Raw genomic sequence first — 21,811 nt, 5'->3', positions numbered from 1 at the left:
TGTGTCATTAACTGAACAAACAGTCTTTCAGTGTCATTTAATCAGACAAGACTATTCATAGAAAGTCATTGTGTGGGAAGTCTTAGCCTCATAGGAAGATATCTGAGACACAGCTGACTTAATCTGGGTCAGGAGGGTTAATGATTCGCTGGAGGAAGGAATAGAATCAGAGACTAGCCAGATCCCTGACTTCCATGAATTCATCTCACCTAAAGATTTCTCCTTCATATGCATGATTTTCATCTGCAATGATTACACATGCTATTACCCACTCTGTTTTCATCTTCTCTCATTCCTATCCTAGCATAAAGAGGTCCTTCAAAATTAGGCAGTAGGATGGCTTCTTGCCTAGAGGGATCAACTCAAGACACAGACTGAGAGAAAAAAAGTCTGCAAAACATATATACAACAAAGAACTTATATTCAGAATTTACAAAGAACTCTTACAACTCAACAATAAAAATATTTTTAAAAATCCAACAATTAAAAACTGAGCAAAAGATTTGAACACGCTTTATTTAAGAAGAAATGCAGATAGCATATAGCACACAAGAAATGTTCAACATCATTTGTCATTAAGGAAATGTAAATTAATAATGCAAATTAATACACTTAAAACCACTATATACCCACTAGGATGGCTAAAATTAAAAAGACCAAGTGTTGATGAGATGTAGAGGAACTGGAACTCTCATACCCTGCTGGTGGGAATATAATATGGTATAATCCCTTTGGAAAACAGTTTGGCAATTTTTTAAAAAAGTTAAACATGTACCTACCTTATGACCCAACTATTTCACTCCTGTGTATATACCCAGAGAAATGAAAACATATGTTACACAAAGGTTTATACACAGATATTTATAGTAGCTCTGTTTGTAATAACCAAAAACTGGAAATAATCCAAATGTCCATCAACAGTAAATGGATAAATAAATTATGGTTTATACAGAATACTACCAGCAATCAAAAGGAACTATTGATAAATGAAACACCACATATGAATCTCAAAATAATACTCCTGAGTGAAAGCAGTCAGACAAAAAAAAAAAAGGGACTTTCCTGGAGGTCCGGCAGTTAAGACCCCACACTTCCAAGGCAGGGAACGCGGGTTCAATCCCTGGTTTGGGGCATCCCCCGCTCCAAAAAAAAAAAAAAAAACCACTGGGTATATAATGGATGATTCGAACTATATAAAATTCTAGAAAATGGAAACTAATTTGAAGTGACATAAAACATATGTATCAGTGGTTGCCTGGGAACAAAGGTGTGGGCTGGGGCTAGGATGGGGTGGAGAGGAACGGATTGCTAAGGGGCACAAGGAAACTTGGCAATGATGGATATGTTCATTATCTTTTTTTTCTTCTTTTATATGTTCATTATCTTAATTGTGGTGATGGTTTCACAGATACATACCTATGTCAAAACTAATCAGATTTTACACTTTATGTTCAGGGTGATACATGTCAATTATACTTCAATAAAGTTATTATTTTTAAAACTTACATTTCATCATTTCCAAAGGATAGATTGGAGAGGTGGCAGTGGTAGCTTAGGTGGTTCTGAGACTAAGGTTCTGAGCTCTCTTTCTTCCAGGGAAGGAGCTGTATTTTGAGCTCTGGGTTTTAGAATGGCTGCTACAAGATCAGAGCTGACTCTAGACTAGTGAACACTCACACACTCAAAGGTGTACTGTAGTTTCCTCTGCTTAGATCAAGCAGAGGCTCTATTCCAAGGAGGCAGCTTTGGGGACAATTTCTCCAAGGCGATGACTCTTGGTACTCAAGAAAAGTTTCTATCCTTTTCCTTACTGGGGATTTGAAGACAGTTGTGGGCACAATCCTTATCTAGGTCCAAATTATCTAATGAGGAGGAAAAATAAAAGAGTGGATTAAAAATAAAAATTAAGTAGACTAAAAGCCCTATTTGATACTTTTAGAAAGAGAATATACTTTCCAGACAGGAGGTTGAGTCATATGCTGGAATGATTTTCCACTTCCAGGAGTGACATGGAATGATAAAGAGGTCCATTGGTACACATTTCTTATACTTCCTGAATTTCCTCTTAAACACATGACTCAAAATAGATTCAAGGGCTTCCCTGGTGGCGCAGTGGTTGAGAGTCCACCTGCCGATGCAGGGGACACGGGTTTGTGCCCTGGTCTGGGAAGATCCCACATGCCGCGGAGTGGCTGGGCCCGTGAGCCATGCCTGCGCGTCCGGAGCCTGTGCTCCGCAACGGGAGAGGCCACAACAGTGAGAGGCCCGCGTACCGCAAAAAAAAAAAAAGATTCAAGCCCTCTGGGCAAGATGTGGTGAGAGATATGATGGGTTAAAAAATTACATGTAAAAATAATCTCCATTTACCCTCTCCTGGGACTTTAGGTAAGAATATAAAGACTCAACTACCCTTGAGCAGGATGACCCGGGAAGAATTGGAGGACAGTTTGTTTCGTCTTCGTGAAGAGCACATGTTGGTGAAGGAGCTTTTTTGGAAGCAACAGGAAGAGATCAAAAGGTACCCAGAGTTCTCCTTAAGTCTTTAGAAGCTGTATCTACACCAGGCCTACACCACAATAAACCAAAAAGAATACATTTTCCTGAGATGTCTACACCAGAAAACAATTCAAATGTCAAGGATGGTTAACTCCAAAAATAATTTTTGAAGCAATATTGCTTTATTCTGTTTTCTTGCCAGACACATCAATAGACTGTGGCCATAGTTCATAAAGCATCATCAGAGTTATTCCAACCTAAAGAGCAAGAGACTGGGCAGGCTTCTGCCCTGGTCACAAAAGAGAGAACAGGGATGGGGGAAATGGCCAAAATCTCAGGGGACCAAATGCTGCAGGGGCAAGGGAAGGGGTTTTTATTTACCAAAAATCATATTGATCATTTACTGTATGCAGGCATGTTATACGTGCTTTATATGTGTTAACTCATTTAATACTATTTAATACTATGAAAGAATCATCATTAAGAATGAAAGGGAGGGGCTTCCCTGGGGGCACAGTGGTTGAGAGTCTGCCTGCCGATGCAGGGGACACGGGTTCGTGCCCCGGTCCGGGAAGATCCCACATGCTGCAGAGCGGCTGGGCCCGTGAGCCATGGCCGCTGAGCCTGCGCATCCGGAGCCTGTGGTCTGCAACGGGAGAGGCCACAACAGTGAGAGGCCCGTGTACTGCAAAAAAAAAAAAAAAAGAATGAAAGGGAGTGCAAAGAGGTTAAGTAACTTGCCCAAGGTCATAGCCAGTGGGTGTCAGAGCTGAAAGCTCTTAACTCCAAAATATACCATACACAGTGACTTTAGGGTATTGGCTTTCAAAAGTGTATCTTTTGGGTGCAGACCTGGAAAAGAATCTGAGATGGGGTGTGGGTAGATAAATAGACGGGCAGAATGAGAGTTCTGAAACTGTGGGGTTAATATCTAGGACATATTTTGAAGATATTTGTGTCAATGCCTCCCAGCCAAAGACCACCAGGAACACACCTATAGCTGGGCAAGTTGGGTTAATTACTGCTGTAGCTTGAAAAAGTGCACACCATGGGCATCTCAGTAAGACTGTTAGAAAGAGCCTATTACAGTATTTTGGCTTCAGTTGGGTGATTTTGGCTTCAGTTGGGTGATTTGGAGGAGGGTCCAAGGTAACAGAAGTTTGCTCTAGATTCGGTACTGTCAGAAAGCAGGGGCAGTTCTATGTTTGGATATCTCAATGTCTTATCTACGGGGAGGTTAGACTAGAGTGAGGCTAAAGCTGTAATCGGGAAAGAAGCAGCAGTCACTCATGTTAGCCAGGAGAGGAGCACGTTTGGTATTCTGCAGGTGGCAGAGTGAACTTGTTTTTGTCTGGGCTGAGACAAAAGTATGCAGCAGGCTTGTTTGGTATCACTCTGTCGTGGTCTCAGAGTGGCCTTCTGTGATGTTGTTGTTCTGTGAGATTATGTCCAACAGCGCAGTAACATGGCCTAGTTATGAACGCCAGGCCACCAAACAACACTGAGGACTAGCTATGTCAGACCAATTCCCCTATATCAAGAGCATTGCTTTGTTTTCTCATTGGTAATCCCCAGGAGTGGTTCAGAGCTTCATTTAGGATCTACAGTATTGTAAGCTTCCACTGTATGCCAACACTCTTCAGAATTGGAGATTCTTTTTTTGTTTTTTGTTTTTTGTTTTTTTTGCGTTACGCGGGCCTCTCACTGTTGTGGCCTCTCCCGTTGCGGAGCACAGGCTCTGTACGCGCAGGCCCAGTGGGCATGGCTCATGGGCCTAGCCGCTCCGCCGTGGCATGTGGTATCTTCCCGGACCGGGGCACGAACCCGTGTCCCCTGCATCGGCAGGCAGCCTCTTAACCACTGCGCCACCAGGGAAGCCCTGAATTGGAGATTCTTTTATATTGTGGAGAACTCGAGAATCCAGTGAAGTCAGATGGTTACATGGGCCAAAAAACCTTGTCTGTTGGTCAGTAACCAAAAAATACTTGAGGTTATAGATAGTAAGTGGCTAAATTGGATTCTATCCCCTCAGACTTGGGGCAAGTTACCTAGCTGTTTAATGCCTTGATCTCTTTATCTGGATATAATGATATGTAATAATAATAGCTAACTCCTACAGTGCTTACAACACACCATCACTGTTCAAAGCCCTTTATATATATTAACTTATTTTATCCTCATAACAATCCAATGAGCAGGTACTATTTTTATCTTTATTTATAGATGAGGAAACTGAGCACAAAAGGTTAATGACATGCCCCAGGCCACATAGTCAGTAAATGTCAGAACTGGCAGGCAGTGGGAACACAGAATCTGATGGTAATGGTTAAAAGTATGATTTTAGGTCAAGATAATAAATAGTAATTGACTATCTATTGTAGGTAAGGCTCAGTGTAAGCAGGGTGGGTATAGAGGAATAATCCTTAGAGTGGGCACATATACAGGAATGTGTGGACAGTTGGGACTGGAGAAGTAAATATTAAAATTTCTATATATATTTAATTATCTCCCTTTTAAAAATTAGTATTTTTGTTTCTGTTTTATAATGACCATAATTGACTAGTACAAAAGAAACTGTATACAATTTAAAAATAAATATACACACGAATATACTGAAGACTGCCTCATTTTTTACTAAGAGAGTGTGTGAGCACTGCAACAGAATGAACAAAGACAGACACCAAGATGTCCCTGCTGTGAAAGAGTTACAGTGTATAGGGGGCAGAAAATTAATTTTTAAGTGTAAATAGTGGACTACAGCACATAAGTTTATATCAGAGATCAATTCAGATTATTAACCACCAGATAAACTGTAGAGATAGTAACTGTCATAGAAGGAGAGGGCACGAGCCACCAGCTTCTTTTTGCCCACAGGATGAGGACAGCCTTGCTCCGGTCAGCCGCAGCAGGCCGGGACCGGAGGGCCGAGGTGGCAGCGGTGGAGCAGCTCTCGGGGTCTGCGAGGCGGCGGCGAAACGCGGGGTGGCGGCAGCGGCCCCCCAAGCACCTGCGCCCGCCGCTGCACGGGCTGCAACTGCAGTTCCAGCGCGTCGGCCCCCCTGCTCCCCGTTGCACCCAGCCTCGCGTCCACGCGGGACACAGACAGCTCCACACCGCCGGGGCGGCGGGGACCGAGAAACCCAAGAGGGGTGAGGCTCAGGGCCAAGTCCCCGACAGGGCCAAAACACTGGGAAGGATTGATTTGCCAGCCACATTTTCCTCCTACTGCTTTATTCCGCCCACCACGCCCATTTTGTTCTTTTGTTCTCTTTCCTTTCTACCTCCCTAAAATCTTTTTTTCCTGAGTAGGATGTCCAGTTCAAAGTTCTCAGTTCACCATGCAGTACTGCTGAGGGGAGAATCAGACAATGGAAATGGGAACTTTGCTGGTCAAGTTCTGCCGGGCTCTAGAAAACAGAGATAACTTTGATGACCTGCTTAGGTGTGAGCGGCAGTGATCTTAAGACAGGTCCCTCTCCTGGGACTCTGGGACTCTGGGCTAAGTGGCCTGTGCCTCTAAAACTGGGGTTCTTCACCTTTTGGGGGAAATGGACTACTTTGCAACCATGATCAAAAGCTAGGCGTTCTCCCAAGAAAAATGCACATACACATAGACAAAACTTTGCATACAATTCCATGGGTTCAGAGATTGTCAAAGCCTATTCCTGAAGTCCAGGCCTGGAAATCAGGCTGTTAAGTGAGGAGCTGCAGGTTTTCATCTTCCTGTATCCCAAGTGGCTAAGCGTCTCTGGCTGCTATGGAACCCAACACTGAATTAAATATAGTGCTGTGTGTAAATTTCCTTCACCTGGCCTACTCATCCCTGTTTTAGGTCCATGGGAATGGGCTGTCTTAACCCTGGGGACTCAATGTTAGGTTTTGTTCAGCACAGTCCTATATTTTCAAGCTCCCTCCTTGAGCCAACAAAATCTTTGTGAAAACAGCTAGAAGTAGAAAAACTAAATAAGTCTAAATTTCAATTCAGTTTGACTTCAGCATTATTGAATACCAGTTATATACTAGGCACTAGAGACAATGATGCATTAGAGTTAGACACAGTCCCTGCTCTTCTTCCCCTTTATACTGACCTACTTGAGAGTCTGTAGTCTCGCTGACTTATTAAATCAGTAGTTGCATATCTATGCAAGAGTAAAAACTGAGAAGCTCCCCTCTGAGATGATTGGTCATATAAGGATTTCCTCCAGATCTCAAGGCTCCCTACTTCCAGCACTTGGTGTTCCATTTCTAGCACTTGGGGTTCTGGAAAAATCTGTTGCCAGAGTCTGCATCTTCTGTCTAAACTTTCAGAGTCAAGGGACAGGCTGAGCTACACAGCTCCTCCCACATTCAAGGAACATGTGACAAATGAAAAAGCCAGAGGTGAAGTATCCAGTGAACCCAGCGAACAGTGAGTTCTTTTCCTTTATCCTACGCTGTTACTCCTTCAACTTTAATTGAAAAAACCTCATTTAGGGAACAAGTGAATGTTGCCATTTTTGAGTCTTTCCAGAATAATCAGAGAAGATGAAAGTCAGCCCAATTTGGAAGTTGTCAAATTCCAACTTCATTGCTTAAAAATGGAAAATAAACATCTCTTTGTCTTCCAAGGAAAGGAAAATAAAGGCCCTTTCCTTAATTGAAGGTATTCCCTCTCTTTCCCTTTATATTTTCCCCCTTAGGTCATAATTCACTTATATTTCTGTTTGACACTGGAAAGCTATATTTGGTAAGCTTATCCTCCACATATGCCAAGATTACTAACTCCTCTAAGTTCTTTTTATATATGTGAGAGCCCAGTTCTAAACCCCTATAACAGCAGTTTCTAATTCTTTTTGTATTTAATATTCCTAATTTTAACAGTATAATCTCTTTTAACAAAGTCAGAATTATGATTAAACTCACTGGTCTATGCATGCCTAACAGTGCCCACATTATGACCAGCGATACTATGCAAGTGGAAGAACCACCCAAGTCTTCTGAGAAAATGTGGTCCAAAGATGAGAATTTTGCACAGAGAAGCTCTTTGGAGTGTGCTCAGAAGGCCACAGAGCTTCGGTAAGGTTGTGGCATTCCATGCCTCAAGCCATAATGAACTGAAAAAGAGGTTCTTGTTTGTACCTTTCTTCCATCTCAGAGGAAAAGAGAATGCTTGGGATTAATTCAATCTGAGAAGTAGACCTGGAGGCCCAAGTGGTTAAGGAATGGATTAACATAAAAGGGATGCTTATATATAATAAGAGGTCTGCTGCTTCACTTCATAGAAGGAAAACTATTTCATCCTCATCACCAGATGGGGGCTCTCAGCCCCCACTGTGCATCAGTCCCTGGAAAACTTTTTTTTTTTTTTTTTTTTTTTTTACATGGCTGGTCTGTTTTAGTCCCTGGAAAACTTTTTAAAAAATAGACTTTATTTTTTAGAGCAGTTTTAGGTTCACAACAAAATTGAGCATAAGGTACAGAGATTTCACGTATACCTCCCTGCCACTTCTCCCCACACTGCCTCCTTCACTGTCCACATCCCACAGCAGCTAGAATTGGGAATCTCTGAGACAGAGTCTAGCGAACCCACATCCTCCCCCAATACCTTTCAAATGATAAAGAAAACATGATCTCTTAGGTTCAGAAATAACGATCTTCCTTTGTGTCCCTGTCCATATCCACAGGGGGAAAAGTACTTAACTCTGTCCATTCACAGAGGATATTTTAGCACTGTCTTCTTTCTCCAGAGCTTCCATTAAGGAGAATATACAGCTGATTCAACTTAAGAAGCTCTTACATGAAAGGAATACTTCTTTGGCAGTGACAAAAGCACAATTAACAGAAGTTCAAGCTGTGAGTTGCCATCATCAGCTGTGCCTTTTGGGGGGAAGAAAATCAATTAGTTAAAGAGATTTGTATTATTTTCTCCACTTTACACACGGGAGACCACAATGGAGAGAAACTAAGTTGCTTGTCGAAAGTCACACAATTGTGATGAATTGGGAGATTGGGATTGACATGTATACACTGTTGTGTATAAAATGGATGACTAATAAGAACCTGTTGTATAAAAAAATTAAATTAAATTTAAAAAAAAAGAAAGTCACACAATAGATAGGTGATGTTCAAATCCAAGCCTTACAACTCAGAATCCATTCTTTTTCCAGTACTTGCCATTATCCCTCTGCTGGGAAGAAGGCTCAAGCCCTGCCTGCTAAGGTGGAATTAAGTGAGGTTACCTTGTGTCAGGTTAAGTTCCAAGCCAAAAACCACAACCAGAGTTTAATTAAACTTGGGGAGCCAAGAGCAGTCACAGGGGAGGGGAAGGAAACCAGATTACTGAGCACTTTCTATGTGACGGACTTTGTCCTAGATACTTAGAATCATGATCTCATTTAAGCCTGACAACAGCCATAAAGGTAAGTACGTTTAACGGATGAGGGAACTGAGCCCCAAAGAAGTTAAGTAACTTGCTCAAGTTATAAAAATAGCAAGAGGCAGAGCAGGATTTGAGTCCAGTTTTATCTGGCATCAAGGCTCACACTCTTCTCACTACCAGACAACGGAAACTCATATCTGAACGGTAGAAATAGGGCATAGAGGTTCTAAATAATAGATTGGCACCATTCTTTTATTGAATAAACGTTTATTGACTACCACGAACTGTGCAAAGCACTTGGATACAAAGATTAAAAAGATAATTAAGACAGCTCCTGCCTTCAAGGAACTTACAAGAGTGAGAGGACAAGATGTAAACAAGTACAACTATCCACAAACAGGGTATGGGTCAGACACAAAAGAGAGAATAGTCAGATCCACCAGAGGATGGGGCACAGGATCTGAAAAGGATCCATAAGAGATTCTATTCGTGAGCCAAATACTGACAGTTTGGCAGGTGTTAAAGAGCGTGCAAGAGAGGGAAGGGCTTTCCGGGGAAGAGTGGTGTAGGCCACGGCACAGAGATGAGAAACATCAGGGATCAGGTCATGGAGGTCTTATCAGGAATTTAGACTTTATCCTAAAGACAGTGAGAGCTGCAGAAAGGTTTTAAGCAAGTTCATAACATGATCTATTTTTTTCCCCAAAGAGATCACTTTGCCTTTTTTTAATGTCCAAAATATTTTGAAATACATTTTAATAAAAAAATAATACTTTCAAGAAACTATTATAAAGCACTAATAATGATTAATTCTGGGTAGTAGTAGAATTATAGATGACTGCTATTATAGTACTTATACTTTTCTGAAATTTTCAACTTCTCAAAAATGACAAAACTACCAGGAAATATCATCTGGCAGCAGAGTGAATGATAGGTTGGCTGGTACAAGACTGGAGGTAACAGATGAGTACAGTGATCCAAGGGAGGCAGGATGAGGGTCCCAACCAAGGCAGTGAGAGAGGCTCACAGAGAAAGGACTGTGTTGGGAGAGGTCCAGGAAGTGGAAGAACGGACTTAATCACCAAAGTAGAGTGGGTGAGGGAAAAGGAGAAATGAGAGATGACTCCTGGGTCTCTAGCTTGGGTGATTAAATGATGGTGCCATTCACTGAGATTAGCTACAGCGGGTGCTGCCCTTGGTATGTCTGTTTTGATTGGGACTAAAGGCATCTGTACAAGGCCAAACTCCAAACCTATGTTTTGTAGAGAACTGTGCATATGCTCATATTCTTTTGATTTGGTTAATTTTGGTAGCACTGAAAGGATGGGAAATCTGGGAAGGAAGGTATTTTAAAGTTGTATGGGTAAATAGCTATATTTGTGGAATTAGATTTTTTTTAAAATCCATCTATTCTTCCATTGCATTAAAGGAAGAAAGGGAGAAAGCCATTCTGAATTGAATGTCCTTGCCCATATTAGTGGTAGTGGTAAAGATGACCTAAAATGGTGAATAATTTTCTAAAATGTAGGTTTTACAATTTGGTTTTTTTAAGCAATTTACCTTTCTAGTCATGCTTACTTACACATATACTAAGATAAGTTTGCATCCTCTTAATCCCTTAGCAGTAAAATGTGGTCAGTAGTGCAGACTCTGGAGTCACACAGGCTGCAGTAAAGTTCTGCCTCAGCCCCTTGAAAGCTGTGCAATTCTGGGCAAGTTAGCTCTATGAGCTTTGGGTTTCTCATTTTTAAAGTTTAGATAACAATACCTCTCAGATTTGTTGTAAGGATTAAATGAGATAATATATGTGAAACAATTATGATGATCATAATGTAAGAGACAATGAAACACAGTAACATATAACATAGTAATTACTCAACCAATAATTGTAGCTGTTGTTGTGAGTTTGGCTATTGTTGTTTTTTCTATTTCTAAAACTGGAAAGAGACCTTTCTGAAGCCTGATGAGTAAGAGATGGCACCTAGTTTGAAAATAAAATACTTCTTAGAAAATCCACCAAGTGCAATGCAAATGTGAATAAATTACCCTTCATCCTTTTTAAAGAAATGGTGTCATCTATTACATTCAGGACTGCCTGGCAAGCTAGGGCAGGGGAAAAGGAGCAGCAATTAGTAAACAGGCACACAAATTGACTTGACTTATGGGAATTTTTTTTTTTTTTTTTTTTTTTTGCGGTATGCGGGCCTCTCACTGTTGTGGCCTCCCCCGTTGCGGAGCACAGGCTCCGGCCGCGCAGGCTCCGGACGCGCAGGCTCAGCGGCCATGGCTCACGGGCCCAGCCGCTCCGCGGCATATGGGATCCTCCCAGACCGGGGCACGAACCCGTATCCCCTGCATCGGCAGGCGGACTCTCAACCACTTGCGCCACCAGGGAGGCCCTGGGAATTTTTTATAACGTCTTTTAAAATAAATATTTAAACATTTGTATTATAAACATCAAGTTGATATATCAATAGAATAATACTTTTTTCTTTCTTTCAGGCATATGAAACTCTGCTCCAGAAGGTACTTAATAAAGATTCCTTAACTCTCTGTTTCTTAGTAATCAGAGGAATGAAACCCAAATGAATCTTCATCTTCAAATAACATAACACCAGAATTTAGCTAACTATATCAAAGTTTTTATGTTATATAATTTTTATTGAGACAAATGGTACTATCACTATTATTGGAAGATACTGCATTGTTTTCACAAAAATTGAAATATGAGATCTGAGTTGAGAAATATTTGGAATAGTATTTTTCAGCCTATTGCTACAGAGAATTATAGCATTTGTTCAAAAATTCCTAAGAGTAGTCCTCTAGCATGTGGGAGGTGGTAAGATATAGCAAAGTTGTTGCAAACCTTCTCTGGTGTTACTAAATATTTGCACCTCTGTGAGTGGGGTACAGGTGAAGCTAGGTAAGTGTCTGTGATTAAGAGTCACTAAGGCAGAGTTCCCAACACGACCAGCCACAACTGTTCCTCACCAGAAGGAACATGGTCATGCTGGGAACTCTGCCAGAAAAATGCACTTAACTTCTAGAGTTAACATGTTACTTTGCTAGGGGCAAAAGGAGAAATATTTCATCATAAAAAGCATTCACATAGCTTAGAAGGTAAAGGCAGCTGAGAAAGGTGGCACTTAATTTAGAATCAGGGTTGAATTTGAACCTTGGGAAAATTAAGGCTCCAGTGACAAATTACAGTTTCCCAGAGTGGAAAATCCTCACTAACAGGGAAATGGTATTTCCTGAGAAATGCTAGGGTGGAGAACAATGTCAATTTACAGTGCAAATTTTGATTTATCAAAATTTGATTTATACTATAAATCAAAGCCCTTCTTGGAGACATCCACTAGGGAATGCTCCAGTTGTTTGTATCTTGAGACCCCTCCTGCTGAGTGATATAAACATTCCCAGAGCAACTTTCCTTTTGCCCCAGAATCAGGGAATCCTGGATACAGCCCATGATGCCCTCCTCAGCCAAGTGAATGAGCTCAGGGCAGAGCTGAAGGAGGAGAGCAAGAAGGCTGTGAGCTTGAAAAGCCAACTGGAAGATGTGTCCATCCTGCAGATAACACTGAAAGAGGTAAATAACAAATAATTAAAAGATACCATCAGTTGTATGTGACATTCCAATTTCAGAGATGTTAAAAAGTGTATCTTAGCAAAAATATGGGTATTCTATTTTTTCAAATAAGAAAAATGAGATTCCGAGTGGTTAAATAACTTGCTCAAGATTATACCATTAGGGGAAAAACTGGGAATTATATTTATGTCTGTTCTCCGAAGTCTTTTCTCTATTATAATGTTCTGCTGTTTCCCTAACAGTAGAAACCCAGATACCATGAAAATTTAATTCAGAGAATCCTCATTAATTCCAATTAAAATTTCTATCACACCTTCAGTTGGTTCAAGTCTTTATAGTTGAATGGATCCTCATAGACATAGGAGATGAACATAGAAAATCTCCCACCCAAGTCCCACCCTGCAACAGAAAAAAGGGAGACCCTGTGCAAGGCAATAGATTTAAAAATCTTATCTCAGGCACTCTACTATCATTCTTAGTTTCAGGAGAGAGTTGAAGATTTGGAAAAAGAACGAAAATTGCTGAATGACAATTATGACAAACTCTTAGAAAAGTGAGTACCAAGTTTGGATCTCAGAACAAGTTTTTGTTATAAAAGACAATTACTGAAAAGTGCCTTCCGAATTTAAAAAATAAAAATACCTAGTCTCGATAAGGATACAGGGAAACTGGTACTCAGTACTGTTAGTGAGAACATAAATTGGCAGACTATTTTTGGAAGGGAATTTGACACTATCAAAAAAATGTTAAACGTGCATATCTTTTATGCCAGATAACCCTTTTTTTTTTCTTTTTTGCGGTACGCGGGCCTCCCACTGCTGTGGCCTCTCCCGCCACGCAGCACAGGCTCTGGACGTGCAGGCCCAGCGGCCATGGCTCACGGGCCCAGCCGCGCCGCGGCATGTGGGATCCTCCCGGACCGGGGCACGAACCCTGCATCCCCTGCATCAGCAGGCAGGCAGACTCTCAACCACTGCACCACCAGGGAAGCCCCCCATAACCAATTTTTTGGAATCAAAACTAAAGAAATCCTCTTGTGTATGTGCAAAGAGATCTGTGTAGTAAGAATGTTAATTAATACATTGTTAATTTAATTAGTAATAGTAAAAAAAAAAAAAGGAAACCATCTAGATTTCTTCTGATAGGGATCGACTAAATAAATCGTGTTGCACCGCCACGTTGAAACGGTATAAAACTGTAAAAACTGAGATAGATCTATATGCCTAAGATATACTATTAAAAGAAAAATCAAATTGCCAAAGAATGCGTTCATTGTGACCTAATTTATGTCATGTGTGTGTGCATCTGCAAACTTTTAATGAGATGAAAGGACTGAAATAGGGCAAAGAGGCACTTTTATTCTATATACTTCTATATCATTTTAATTTTTCACAAGCATATATTTACATAGTAGTTTTGAAATTAAATATACCTTTATGTTTAAAAAAATTAAACACGCTTCTTGTAAGTTAAAGGCAGCAGGGGGTAGATTGGGGAGGTTGCATGGGAGCATCTTGGGAACAACTGATGCTCTTCAACTCAGTGAAATAAGGTAGTGTGGGGATTACCCACTTTGAAGACTCCCTGTGGCAGACATTACTATTGGCCTCTTCCCTTCATTATTCATAACATTATCTTCTTGGATCATCATGTAATGTATGGGCAGGAAGTGCCAAGAAATCTTAGTACTAGCTTAACAAGTTGTTTTTAGACCACATTTATTAAAATGATAACTAGGAAAAAGACATTAGCAGAAATAATTGCTTGATTGTCAATGTCACTTCACTTGTGTTGGTAATCAAGAACTGGCCATGTGTCTTTTACACTCAAGATGGGTCTGCCCTGACAGCTAGATATAGTTAGTGGTGTGCAGACTGCAGTTATTGAAAAGCTTAGTTCCTGCCCTTCAGTGTAATAATTTACAATCTAGTTCAAAGGCAAGTATTCTCTAAACTAGCCACTGGTGAAAGTAGACAGAGGAACGAAGTAAGGAAAAGAAGAATATTCTGTTACTTATTTCTAATCTAGCAGGCCTGAGAATGTCTTGGTACACAGTTCCCTAACTAAAGAAAACCATCATGCTGGAGAAGTTCCTTGGGAAATAGATAAGACTTGTGTTGTTTGCCCAGGGGGTTATTTGAGACTTAAACAGAAGTAATATTAAGCAACTCCTCAATAGGACCCAAAAGTTCCAAGGCACTTGGTAAATGACAGTTACAGAGAAAGCAGAGGCAGAAAAAACAGGTAGGGAAATGAATGATGAACTAGGCCCAGGAGATGCTGAAACTGTGTAATAAAGACGTCATATCACCCACCTTTGAGTGTCCATCTGACAACTCTCCCCTCCCTCCTTACTTGCTTCCCATTTTCAGCATGCTGGATAGCAGTAATCAGCCTCACTGGAGCAATGAGCAAGGAGAACAGCTACAGCAGAAAGTCTCTCAGTTGCAGGATCACCTGGATGCTGAGCTGGAGGAGAAGAGAAAAGTCTTACTTCAGCTGTCAAGAGAGAAAGGTAGGTCAAGCCCTGAAGAGTTCTCTCAGATGAGGCATCCTCTACATCTGGTTTGGGAGAAGGGAACTTGGGCCAGCATTTCTCCAATCCCATTTTTGTGTGGGTCCTGGACAACTAGAATAAGAACACTGGCAGTCAGGTCAAATTCACAATCAAGAAAGCATGACACCTACCTCACACATACTTATCCCTACATATTGACTTTCCATGTGAGAGAATGCCAACTCTTAATTTATAATGTTTTTAAACAGTCAATTTATTGAAAGTGTTGAAAATGAATTTTTCTGCCTTTTATTCTCATCAGTCATTTTAAGGTGGTTGCGAATTGTTTTGTTTTAGCATCTGATGCCTGAAATTGAGAAGCAAATTATTGCTCTTGGTTACCACTACTATTTCCCTGTCTTTTTTAAAAATTTATTTAATTAATTAATTTATTTTTTTAGCTTCATTGGGTCTTTGTTGATGCGCACAGGCTTTCCCTAGTTGTGGCAAGTGGGGGCTACTCTTGGTTGCAGTGCACAGGCTTCTCATTGCAGTGGCTTCTCTTATTGTGGAGCACCGGCTCTGGGTGCTCGGGCTTCAGTAGTTGTGGCTGGCAGGCTCTAGAGCGCAGGCTCAGTAGTTGTGGCTCATGGGCTTAGTTGCTCCATGGCATGTGGGGTCTTCCTGGACCAGGGCTCAAACCCGTGTCCCCTGCATGGGCAGGTGGATTCTTAACCACTGCGCCACCAGGGAAGCCCTTTCCCCCATCTTAATTCTTGGATCACAGTAGTTATTCTGAAGGTTTTTAAATACTGTCAAAGAGACCTTTGTCTCCCTTCTTTTTGCTAGGCTGGACCTTGATATTTAGTCTTATCAAACTTACATTTCATCATATTCTAGTATATTCACATAAAAGAGTGGAGGAAAAGAAATATGACATCAAGAAAAATAGAGTCAGGAACCATAGAAGGATAAAGCTTAGGAGTGCATGCTAAGGATCTTGTAGTATGTATGAAGTACAAGTGAAGTCTTGTGGGTAATCTAATCTAACCTCCTCTGTAATGCATGATACTGAAATGATCACACTAAATGCTGATCACCTTCCTTGCCCGAAACACACATGGAAATGTCCAAATGCCCAACCTCCCTTCCTCCAACTCAGGGTCGGAGTCAAGGTGGGTGTCACAGAGAATCAATAGCATAGAAGTCAGATGGAGTTGGGGAATGGTTGGGGAGATACTGAATTAAATGGTGCTGTCAAAAAGTTTGGACTATCCCAGTCGGTCAAGTGGCTCTGATTTTGTTGTGGTGGTGGTAGTTCTCCCTTCCATACTACAGTTCTGCAGGTGTTTTTTTTGTTTGTTTTTGGAGTCCAAATGTCAACTCAGGGTCAATAAGCTAGAACCCCTTTGTAGAAATAAGAGAGAATTGCTTCTCTAATGGCAAGTTTATAAAATGAATTAAACATTAGTGGGAAAATTTAATTCACACTTGGGCCAACTTTAATATGGTTGTTGGTAACTACAGAGTTTCAGCTTTCTGTATTATTTTTTCCCCAGCTCAAAACAAGGATCTGAAGCTTGAAGTCAGCAACCTGCTTCAGAAGCATAAACAGGAAGTGGAGGACCTCCGAAATAAAGACACAATTTCCCAATCTCCTGACTGGCAATCTGAACCAGCTACTTACCCAGCTCTATTCCAAGAGACCACTCAGATAGAGGTAAGAGCACCTTTAATCAAACAAGCCCCCTCTACAAGAGGGATTGCTGGCAAATATCCCTTGAAAAGATGAAGGGACTAGAAAACTAACTGAACAATATTTTGTCCTGATTGAGGACAATATTTGGAAGTATATGAGAAGGCTGAGAGTAGAGATAGCTTCATGAGCTCCACAGACTTTTTCCACACTGTACAGCTCATAAAATTTAGAATTTTTTTTTTTTTTATTTTTTTTTATTTTAATCCTCTTTTTTTTTTTTTTTTTTTTTTTCTTTTTGCGGTATGCGGGCCTCTCACTGTTGTGGCCTCTCCCGTTGCGGAGCACAGGCTCCGGACGCGCAGGCTCAGCGGCCATGGCTCACGGGCCCAGCCGCTCCGCGGCATATGGGATCCTCCCAGACCGGGGCACGAACCCATATCCCCTGCATCGGCAGGCGGACTCTCAACCACTGCGCCACCAGGGAGGCCCGAAATTTAGAATTTTTTTCAGATGAGGACTTGCAATGATCTGCTGAAGAGCAAACAGCCATAGGAGATTGTATAACTTACTCACTGCTGCTGTTGAACATGAGGAACTAGGGGATAGAGCACTTGTAAAGTAACACAGGTCCTCTCCTACATTTCAGAGTAGATTCTGCTGCTGGTATTTTACTATTATCAACGGCTGCTGTAGAGAATAGTTATTACTATACCTATCATATTTATACTCCCTTTTACCAATGCTTTTTCCTCTGTAGCCCTGTGAACCAAAAAACCAAGAAGAAAAGAAACTGTCCCAGATGTTAAGTGAGTTGCAAGTATTGCATGCAGAGACCATACTGGAACTAGAAAAGACCAGAGACATGCTTATTCTGCAGCGCAAGATCAACGTGTGTTATCAGGTGCAGGAAAAGATGGTACAGGAAGGGGATAAATAAATGGGAACATGGGAACTACTTACAAGACTGGGAATGAAGCAAGACCCGAGTTTCCAGGGCTGATGCAAGGTGATATGCTGACCTATGCAAACACAGGATGTGCTGTCCTTTGAAGAACTTGAGGACACACACACGCCCATGGCACCTTGGCAATAAAAGCCAGAAGGGGCCAGCGAATGAAAATGGCAAGTGGGAAGCTTCTGGGTTCAAATTTTGCCAGTCCCAGGAAAAATACTACCCTATGGCACTAATAGCACAACTGGTCCTGGAGGGGTCTGTGAGGAACCTAAGCCTTTTTCTAGTGGATAAACCTGCCCTGCTAAGGAGATAGTGGAGTCTCCTTTACCCAGCAAGTACCACCTTTTTATCTGGGCTCTTTGGTTCTGGGCCACTGAGATAGAAAAGTTCAGACATTATTTCGTTTCAGGAGGAACTGGAGGCAACGATGACAACAGCCGATAACGAAAATAAAGTTCACAAAGAAAAACTGGAGAGGTTGAATCAACTCCTAGACCTCAAGAACAAGCGTATCAATCAGCTGGAAGGTATTTTAAGAAGCCATGGCCTTCCAGTATCCGGCAAGTCTTAGTACTTTGTTCACTTCCTCTTAGGATCTGTCACAGAGCTAAATGCCCGTGCTCCCCTCTGCACCTGTCAAGAGGGCGCCCTCTATGTCTCAGTATAGGACTTATCCCTCACATTCTTGATTATCCTGTCATCTTTGTTGTTTTAATACATGGTTAGCAGTTTCTTCTCCTGCATCATGTCAGTGTCTTTTCTCTGGAGAGTTTCAACAGGGCCCAGCAATTGCTGAATCTATTTTGAAAATAAGAGTGTATCACTGTTGGCCCTCAGGGTGGGTAACACTCTCCCTCTCTCAAGATTGTTTCCTCAAGCCAGGCCTATATTTCAGTTTTTGGGAGATAATAGAGCTACATCACTCATCTCTTGTCGTCCTTTTCTGTGATTTCTCTCTAAAAATCTCTGAATTCTTTGTTGCAGTTTGAGGATGTCTACATAACAGGGCAGGTGGCTGGACACTTATGCAAATTTTATAATGTGATACTTCCTGTATTTAATTCAGTCACTGTCGACCAGGATCTGGTCTCAGCCTTACATATTGAGAAAATTGGCTTCGTTATTATACCCAGTGGTGAGAGACCTGACCCGTACTAACCAAATTCACCAAAGACTGATATTTACACCCGAATGTTCATTTGTTATTTTATGATAGTGGCTCTTTCATTGCTGCCTTGAGAATATGCTCATGGCAGCTCGTTCTTGGGGAAGCAGAATCAATAAGAAGGATACTTAGTGAGCCTGGAACTAGAGTAAAGGGAGGTGGGTCATTCAGAAGCATGATTTATGCATGCCAGGGTGAGTCAGTTAAAAGGTCCCTGCCATATAACAAAGGAAATCCTTTGGATTGAAATTCTCATGTCTTTCAGATTCAGGGTCTTTCTCCTGCGACAGTGCAGGATAAATACACATACCTACCTCTGAAGGTTTATTTGCTTTAACTTGTAGTTCTTTCCTTACTGGTAAGGCTGAAGAGTTTTTCATGTGTTTACCAGTTATTTAAATTATTTCTTTTGAGACTTGCCTGTTCCTGCCCTTTACTCATTTCTTAATAGTATATTGTTAATTTGTAGAAGTTCTTTATATGCTAAGATTATTGACCTTGTGCCACGTAATGCAAAATTTTGAATATATTTTAGTTGTTTATGTTAGTCTTATCAATTAAGAAACTGTTCACCAGTCTCTGTATTCCACTTATTTTGGGCAGGAAGACATTCTGATGTACCCAAAATATTTTCTTCTACTACTTTAACTCTTAGAATAGGACCTTCACCATCAACACACTGTGACAACTCAAATACTCCCTGATTTGAAGCAGACTATATATCAAAGTTTCTGGTTGGTTGGACATGGGAGGTAATGTACAGATTTGGTGGACTGTCTTACATATCTTTATTTTGTATCTCATTGCCAATATTTTCAATCTCTTTTCAGTAAGTGCCCTCCCCCACTTTTACTCCATTACTCTTTGACTTAAAGTGGATTTTTTTTTTTTACAATGAAACCAAATTCTTAACAGAATGAAGATTCTTGTGATTGATCTGACTGGAAAAGAGGAATCATCTTAATGGGGCCCAGTGTAATGTCATAGACACCATGACTATAACTTGCTATTTTCTCCAAGGCCAATATCCCAAACTTTTGGAAATACTCGCATTTTGTGTTTCTAGTGTTTCTGTAATGGAATTAACAATTAATTCACAGGATCCTGCTGTAATCCAAAATGATGTCATCTATAGATGAAATTGTGCCTCCAGTGTTTTCCTGAGCTTAGCATTTACTTTCCAATCACTCATGTTGTGCCTCATCTCTAAAGTAGGCATTGGATTATTTGGCCATCAGAATTCAAAGCACCTGATTGTCATTCTATTGCTTTTCTTTTTGAATCACATCGTTTCTTAAGATAGTCACAACTTGGACTTCCACCATGGTTTTTATTCTCTTTCTGTCCACCTTCCTTTACCCTAAGGAAGAATTCCCTACCCTTTAATGGATAGGCAGTTTTCTTTCCCCTCTAGAACAACTCAAAGATGTGGCTTATGGCACCCGACAGTTGTCATTATGTCTGAAACCACTGCCAGACCATGGAGATGAGGATAAAGTGGACATTTCTCCACGGCATCAGAGTGAGAATCTTTTTGAACTGCACATCCATCAGGCCTTCCTGACACCTGCTGCCCTGGCTCAGGCTGGAGACACTCAACCTACCACTTTCTGCACCTATTCTTTCTATGACTTTGAAACCCACTGCACCCCACTAGCTGTGGGGCTGCAGCCCCTCTATGACTTCACTTCCCAGTATGTGGTGGAGACAGATTCCCTCTTCTTGCACTACCTTCAAGGGACGTCAGCTCAGCTTCATCTACACCAGGCTATAGCCAGTGAGCACCACACCCTTGCAGCTGGCTGGATTTGCTTTGACAGGGTTCTAGAAACTGTGGAGAGAGTCCATGGCTCTGCCACACTTACTGGTAAGTGCTGTCAGCCTCCCACAGTTCCCTGGACTAATGTGGAATTTCCCAAAGTGTATAGTTGTCTTCTGGTGGTTTCCCATTTTATTCCTCTGCCTTTATTCTTGATCCTCGCCACACCATCTGTATCCTCCATGCCTTTCATACTTTCTGCTACCCAGGAGCTGGTGGAGAAGTCTTTGGGGTGCTAGAGTACTGGATGAGGCTGCACTTCCCCATAAGATCCAGCCTACAAGCATACAATAAGCGAAAGAAAGCCCAGGCATACCTGTCAGCCAATGTACTTGGAGCCTGGGAGGCCCAGGAGGATGAGGTGAGAAAAAGGATCTGCCCATGCATCTCAAAGGAGACTCAGCCAAGCAGCTCATGAGAACAGCTCAGTATTCCACTCAATAAGTACTTGTTGAATGTGAATGAAAGAGAAAAACTGTCACACCACAACTAGTCCAGATACTTCCCTTGGTCAAGCTTGAGTTTGAAATGAAATCATGCCCTTGGAGCTAGCTACCTCTCCCTGCTGTGAACAAAATGCCTTCTCTGTTCCAATCTCTAAGATGAGGCCTGAGTGCCAGCATCTCCCTCGTATAATTATCTGCCAGAGTCAATTTGCAGGCAGGTGAAAGTCATTGATTAGGCTTCTCTGTGACCCAGTCAGGATTCAGCAGTTCTTTAGGTCATAGCTCTTCCTCATTAAGGGTGCTGGGCTTCACCTGCACAACTCTCTCAGCTTGCCCTTTTCCTCAATCCAAGACCAACATCTTTTCAGCCCAGATCGGAGACCAGGAAGCATCAGAATGAGCTGCGGGTGGAAGTCATCCGGTGCTGCGGCCTCCAGAGTCGATGGCTGGGAGCCCAACCCAGTCCATACGCCATGTATCGCTTCTTTACCTTTTCTGACCACGACACCGCCGTCATTCCAGCCAGTAACAATCCCTACTTCAGAGACCAGGCTCGATTCCCAGTGCTTGTGACTTCTGACCTGGATCAGTATCTGAGGCAGGAGGCCCTGTCTGTGTACGTTTTTGATGATGAAGACACAGAGCCTGGCTCGTACCTTGGCCGCGTCCAAGTGCCCTTGCTTCCTCTTGCACAAAACAAATCCATTAAAGGTGGGAGTTCAAGGTTATTACCTCTTTATGCTCTCTGCCCAGTGTTGTCTCCCTGTCCTAATTCTACTTTTCT

At 41.6% G+C, this 21,811-nt stretch overlaps 1 protein-coding gene across 5 annotated transcripts in view; it reads left to right on the top strand.

The window, feature by feature from the left end:
• Positions 1-14,723: 14,723 nt before the first annotated feature.
• The window catches only part of RPGRIP1 (RPGR interacting protein 1), a 64,688-nt gene continuing 57,600 nt past the window's right edge, over positions 14,724-21,811 (top strand). For 2 of the 5 annotated variants that reach the window (XM_060096507.1, XM_060096506.1), the window contains exons 1-4: positions 14,724-14,961; positions 16,503-16,663; positions 17,400-17,543; positions 18,007-18,157. In XM_060096507.1, coding sequence (XP_059952490.1) covers positions 14,724-14,961; positions 16,503-16,663; positions 17,400-17,543; positions 18,007-18,157 — 694 coding nt within the window. Of the gene's footprint in view, positions 14,962-16,502; positions 16,664-17,399; positions 17,544-18,006; positions 18,158-20,176; positions 20,630-20,790; positions 20,943-21,395; positions 21,739-21,811 lie in introns of those variants that run through there. The other 3 variants (XM_060096504.1, XM_060096505.1, XM_060096508.1) reach the window with 3 other exon arrangements.

The sequence above is a fragment of the Mesoplodon densirostris genome, chromosome 4 (assembly GCF_025265405.1).
Source record: "Mesoplodon densirostris isolate mMesDen1 chromosome 4, mMesDen1 primary haplotype, whole genome shotgun sequence".
NCBI classification, from domain to species: domain Eukaryota; kingdom Metazoa; phylum Chordata; class Mammalia; order Artiodactyla; family Ziphiidae; genus Mesoplodon; species Mesoplodon densirostris.
The sequence above is the reverse complement of the archived record's forward strand: the minus strand, read 5'-3'. Positions and strand labels throughout refer to the sequence as shown.